Source organism: Gekko japonicus, unplaced genomic scaffold (assembly GCF_001447785.1).
Source record: "Gekko japonicus isolate JY-2015 unplaced genomic scaffold, Gekko_japonicus_V1.1 scaffold117, whole genome shotgun sequence".
NCBI classification, from domain to species: Eukaryota; Metazoa; Chordata; class Lepidosauria; order Squamata; family Gekkonidae; genus Gekko; species Gekko japonicus.
In genome coordinates this window covers 1,807,503-1,813,502 of record NW_015173676.1, presented here as the reverse complement: position 1 = coordinate 1,813,502, position 6,000 = coordinate 1,807,503, and the positions used below count along the sequence as shown (strand labels likewise).

The 6,000-nt window shown below is 42.5% G+C and overlaps 1 protein-coding gene across 2 annotated transcripts in view; it reads left to right on the top strand.

Annotated features, from left to right (window-relative positions):
• ERI3 (ERI1 exoribonuclease family member 3) overlaps positions 1–6,000 on the top strand; it is a 315,640-nt gene that overhangs the window by 120,364 nt on the left and 189,276 nt on the right. For both annotated transcript variants that reach the window (XM_015422947.1, XM_015422948.1), the window contains exon 6: positions 3,603–3,675. In XM_015422947.1, coding sequence (XP_015278433.1) covers positions 3,603–3,675 — 73 coding nt within the window. The remainder of the gene's footprint in view (positions 1–3,602; positions 3,676–6,000) is intronic.

Genomic DNA, 6,000 nt, shown 5'->3' with positions numbered 1-6,000 from the left:
TCCTGGCTCCCATTAATTCCAACGGGCCATCAGGTGTTTCCCTTTGTTTCCAATGGGCAATCCTGTCCTTCCTTTTAGTACATCCCGGTGAAGATCCTTTGCCTCTGTAAGGATGAGCCAGCCTTTCCTCTCACCTCTGTTGGTTCTGTGCATCCTGGTCGTGATGACTGCTGTAAATCTGGGTAATGGGGAGGGGGGGCAGTTCCAATCGTTTGGCTAAACTACTGCAGAACTACTTTCTCTTTCCCCATAGGAGAGCGTACTGCGGTGTAGATACCAGCCCGACGTTAAGGATTAGACTAAGGTTTACGGAAAGGGGAGGGGGGTTCGAGCTGAGGTTTGAGGGGGGGGTCTGTGAAACACTGCCCGGCCTTTGCTGCACAAATACTGAGCACTCGCCTCCCTGAAGGGTGGGAGGATTTGAAGGGAAGAGCCCATTTTGATTGTTGGGTCACCTGCGATTTATGCACCAGGGGGAGGCTCAGGGAGGGAAGAGGGGGCAGAGTCTTCTGCCTGGACTCAGCCAAAGCAGACAGCGCCTCTGGGAAGTGGGGTCATTCCGTGGCTGCAGACTGCAGTGCTAGGAAAAGCAGGTGTAGATGGGTCACAGCACACACAGCCGGAAGGCTTTTACTCTTGCTCCAAGCTGCTTGGGGGAGGGAGGGGGAGCTGAGAATTGAGGGAGGGGCCCTTAAAAACTGTGGGGGGGCCCACGGGCCCCTTGGTAGCTATAGGCCTGGTGCAGGCTTCTCCCAGGTCATGTGACTTTTGGGCAGGAAGTACCTCCCTGGAGAGGAGCCTAGCACTCTTGGGAAGATTTCTTTACTTATGAGCTTGCTAGTTCCTCCCGATGGCTGGATTGCAGTACTGCAGTCCCATGTTCTCCCATCCAAGCAGTAACTAGGGCCAGCCCTGCTTAGCTTCCATGATCTGGTGAGATCGGGCTAGCTTGGTCCATCCAGGTCAGAGCCAAAGCCAAATACATTCAAGAGGTCTTTTACATCACCTACTGACAGCTGCTCCTGAAAACTGGAGTGGTGTAGTGGTTAAGAGCAGTGGACGCTAGCCTGGAGAGCCATGTTCGATTCCTTGTTACAGGTAAGTGCAACCCCTGTTTTTTAAAGCATTAATGTAGGTACAGTCTGAAATAGGTTGAATGCAAAAAAGTCATTTTATAATGAATTTTGTTCTTACACCACAAGTTTCAAGGGACCTAACTCCTTCTGAATTCCATTTAAAATCAAACCCAGTTGTGGAAGGAAGTATTAAATCTTAAATTTGGAAATTCAAATGTTTGTATGTTTGTATAATGAAAAGGTTTAGATTTAGACTTGTTTATTGACAAGAAAGAGTGGGATGCCACCTTTATTTCTGGAGCAATAAATCTGAGTCCAAAGAAGGGAATATGAATGTAAGAATGTAATGTATTTATACCTCCACAAAAATGCAGCAAATATTTTAGATGCTCCTTGTACTTGTTGGCAAGAATGTCATGAACTTGGTCCAGTGTTTCATATGTGATGGATTCATCCTAAAGTGGATGCTTTTGGCAATTCATATTGAGAGGTGATATGATATACAGAGTTGTTTCCTGTTGCCTCAGAAGGTCGACCAATGGGTTGAAATTAAATCAGAAGAGTTTTCGGCTAAGCATTAGGGAGAACTTCCTGACAGATTGGTTCCTCAGTGGAACAGGCTTCTGGGCATGGAACAGTGGTCACTGGATGTGTGTGTGGGATGAGGTATTTGTGAATTTCCTGCATTTTGCAGGGGGTTGGACTAGATGACCTTGGAGTTCCCTTCCAGCTCTATGATTCTGTATTTACTGAGAACAAACATTTGAGTAAACCTGACCCTAAAATGGCACTCTTGCACTCTGGAATATATGTCCCCTGGAATTTACTGTTCACCACATAGAGAACTTATTGTCCATCATCTTTCAGCAGCAGGGAGAACTATTGCTGCCCAGTGGAAGAGTCACAGATGCATTGATAAGAAAGCTTGGTTCAGTTACATCTGAATAATTTAACCCATAGAAAAGCTAATTTGAGTATTAAAACTAGATAAGAGTTCAAGCAGATTGAGATTGTTTTGCTGCAACTTGGCTTCCATTTTTATTCTATATTGAGCAAAGCTAATGATGGAATCTCAAATAAATACAAGGTTTTATTGAATTAAGAAAGATTGTTAGAACTAATAGAATTATAAATGTAAATAAGCATATGGTTTTTGTTTGGGTTACAGTGAAAGGAATTTATCTTAGGAATTTTGGCTGAATGGGTACCTACTTTCTTTTCTTTTTATGGTGTTAATTGGCTGCTATATATATTCTCTGTGTTGGTCTAATCCTTTTTGAGCTGCATAACCTCTTATTCACACTATAAAGAATATTATAACAATAGGTTTAAAAAGTTATCTTCCCTGTGGCTCACTGAAAGATTGAGGCAACGAGCGCCCACATATGGCCTCTCTGAGGTTGCTGTCACCCACCCACCTACTGACAACTGGCCTTTATTTCACCTGCACCATCAGGCTAGAATTTTTATAGCTAGCTGACTTTTGTCTTAAGTTGTACCCATCGTTTTTAATGTTTATATTGTGTTTTAAACTGCAGTTGTATTTATTATAATGATGTTACTTGCCCTGAGCCCATCCACGGGATGGGCGGGATATAAATACAATTAATAAATGAATAAATAAATAAAAATACTGAACTTCTTTGCTGTTATTCTTGTGGAGCTAATCTGTAGCACTCCGAGACAGTAGTAATCAGAGGGTCGGACTAGGACTGGGAAGACCTGGGTTCAAATTTTTACTCAGCTGTGAAGCTTATAGGATAGCTTTAAGCCAGTAAGTCTCTCTCAGCCTGCTTTACCTCATGGTATTGTGAGGATAATATGGGAGGATGGAAGGAATTCTATTTCAGTTTGTATTGTACTTATTGCCTCCCTTTCTTTACTGCAGTGTCCTCTATATTTGTTACACCCTTTCCCTCATTTTGGTATGTCATGCCTTAGATAATTTCTATTGCCTTAGGCAGCTTCTCTTTACATTGTTTTCCAGTCTCTGTCATCCTAGTTCTACTGTGTTGTTTATTGGTGGTCTTTGATGCCTGATTTAATTGCTTTTCATATTTTGTAATCCATTTGAGTCTCCGTGAGAAAGGTGGGATAATGATGACGATGATGATGTTCGAGAGAAAAATATTACCATTTTTACTCCCATGTTATATTGCCAGAAAGCGTGTTAGCACAGATGTACAACAAGAGGACTGTTTGCCTTTAAATGGTGTTGCTTCTCTAAGCTGCAATTTTTAATAGAAACGTGCCCCCCACTTCTTCAAAGCACCCCTTTGTTAAACAAGCCTCCCTTCGGGAATGTCTGGCATTCATATAATGGCTGCTGCCCAAGCTGGTCTAGGAGTTTGGGTTGAGTTTCAGTGTTTGAGTGGCCTTTGTCCAGTGCAGGGGATGCTTCTGAAATGCAGGCTATATGATCTGATTCTCTCCTCTTTCTCTGAGCCAGCAGCGTTTAACAAAGACGATTTTGTGTTGTTAGGCTGCTCTAATTGAATCTAACCTGCTCTCTCTTCTCTCACACAGGTTACCTGGACAATGCCAGTACTTAGGGCTTCCAGTGGCTGATTACTTCAAACAGTGGATTAATCTCAAAAAGGTACTTTGATTGCAAATACCCCCCACCCCCACCACAGGTTGCCCCTTCATTCCCCCTCCTTCTCCCATTCTCTCTTCCTATCTTCCTTCAAGGAGGTGTTTAATAAGCACTGCTGTTTTGCATTGAAATGAGCAGTTATTTTCTCAGAGGCTGGGTAAAGCGAAGTCCCTATTGTATCTCCCCTAATAGAGTCTTACTGTACTTGATGGAATATGGTCTGCATCTGAGGAGAATCCCATTGTGGCCAACCTAACGCAGCACCTCTATGCATAATAACTCAGCATCTCTCTAGCAAAGCCTGGGTCAACTGGAGCATTTCCAGCTCATCTCTTTCCCCCACCCCTTCTAACTTCTTCCAAGGTGAATATTAGCCAGCTGCTCCTCAGCTCTGAAAACCTTGAAAAATACAGGAAAAATAGTCTGGTTAGGACCTTTTGCTTTATGCACATTTCTTAAAAAACAAAAGAAAACACACAATGTTTTCTCCCCAAGTGTGATTTAATACTTTTTAGTAATATGCCTATGGGAGCATTAGGTTTGGATATCTCCCTGGTTGTTTCTGCAAACCTAATGGAACACATGGACATCTTGTGTTACTCTGTAGAGCCCCCTCTGGCAGTTAAAAGAATTACATGCTTGGAAATTTCTAAACCATCCTTCTGTTTTCAAAGGGCAGTTAGGATATGGAAACTGGCAGTTGGTACAAACTGGTTGAGGAAGGCCAGGATAATGCACAGAAATACAGTGACTTTTAAACATTGCTTTTGCTTTCTCTTAACAATAGGCATCACAGTGTCACTGAATGCAGCATTTTTGCAGTTTTAGATTTTTTTCTAAGTAGGTCCCTATCAGACAAAAATTGTGAGAGCCAGTTTGGGGTAGTGGGTAAGAGTGGCGGACTCTAATCTGGAGAACCGGGTTTGATTCCGCACTCCTCCACTTGAAGCCTGCTGGGTGAACTTGGGTCAGTTACAGTTCTCTCAGCCCAACAAACAAACTAACAACCCTCCCCAACACACAAACACCCAGCTCACCACAAAAAGAGCTATAGTTTCACACTGCCAGAATCTTCAAATCTCCTGGCTATGCTACACCTAATGCCATATGATAATTATTAATTAGACAAAAATTGCCTGTAACTTGTCTTTTTCTTAATTGTGTTTGGGCCATTTCTTTTCTGAGTTGAAAATTAGAGTGGCATGCTGAACAGCAGTAGGACAAAAATTAGCATGATCTGTTTGGACAAATCAGGGTACTGTACAAATATAAGAAGGAAGAGGCTGGCAGCATGTTTCTTGCTTTGCTTGATAAGGGTTCCCTTCATTCTCTGCTGTCAAAGTAAATCTTTTGGTTTACTGCTGGGCTTCTGCAAATCTAGTTTGAAAGCACATTGGGGCATTGTGCAGTTCAGTGACCATTAATGATTGCCATTTGAAGTTCACTAAACTTCTGGTGAATTGATAGGAGTGATATAACCAGCAGGTTGATGGACATTTTAAAAAAAGTCAAACCCCTTTGCATGGTGATTTTTGATAGCTGGCAGAACCCCTTGGCTGTGCTGCACCTCCTTCCTTTAGGACAAATAAATTATGTCTTTTTGCTGATTGTTTTGGGCTTTCATGTTCATCCCGTTAGAAGCCTAGGTTTTATCATGTGTGATCCACTTCAATATATAGACAGAGGGAAATTTAATGCCTGTTTTAGGAGGTCGCATCATAGGTGCAGATGTCTGATCAAACATTTGATGTTTCCTTATCACAGGAATGACAGTAGCATGTAATGTCAGGATGGGGTCAGAAGAGCAGTATTGGTCATATAGGTAAAACAGTAAAGATCAGGGTTAACATCATTTAGAAACTTATTTTCTTATTAGGTGTAGTTGCCCAGATTAAACTTTGTAGGAAAGAACTAAGAGCTCATTTGCTTGGCAGAGTGTACAAAGAGCAGGGTTTGACTTTGTGTCACAATGCTCATGTTTTCAGACTGCCAAGTGGAAAGTGTTTTTCCTAAAGCTTGAAAGATCTCTCACTCTGTGCATAGGTGTAAACTATGGGGGGGGGGGTCAAGGGCCTGGGCTTCCCCTGAATTTTTCCTGGGGGACTGAGCCTCCCCCAGCCAACCAGTGCCTGGTAATATTGAGTTTAAAACTTTCCTTTGGGCTCACTTTTTTTCTTCCAGGCTCACTTCACCCACTTTCAGTGTAGCAACAGTCAGACTTGCTTGGCTCCAATTTACATTTGGGGAAAAAGTGTATCTCTAATTTACTTGCGTCTATATGTCCTTGATTGAAAACAGCCCCCCCCCCATGGTAGTGAAGGGGGGACT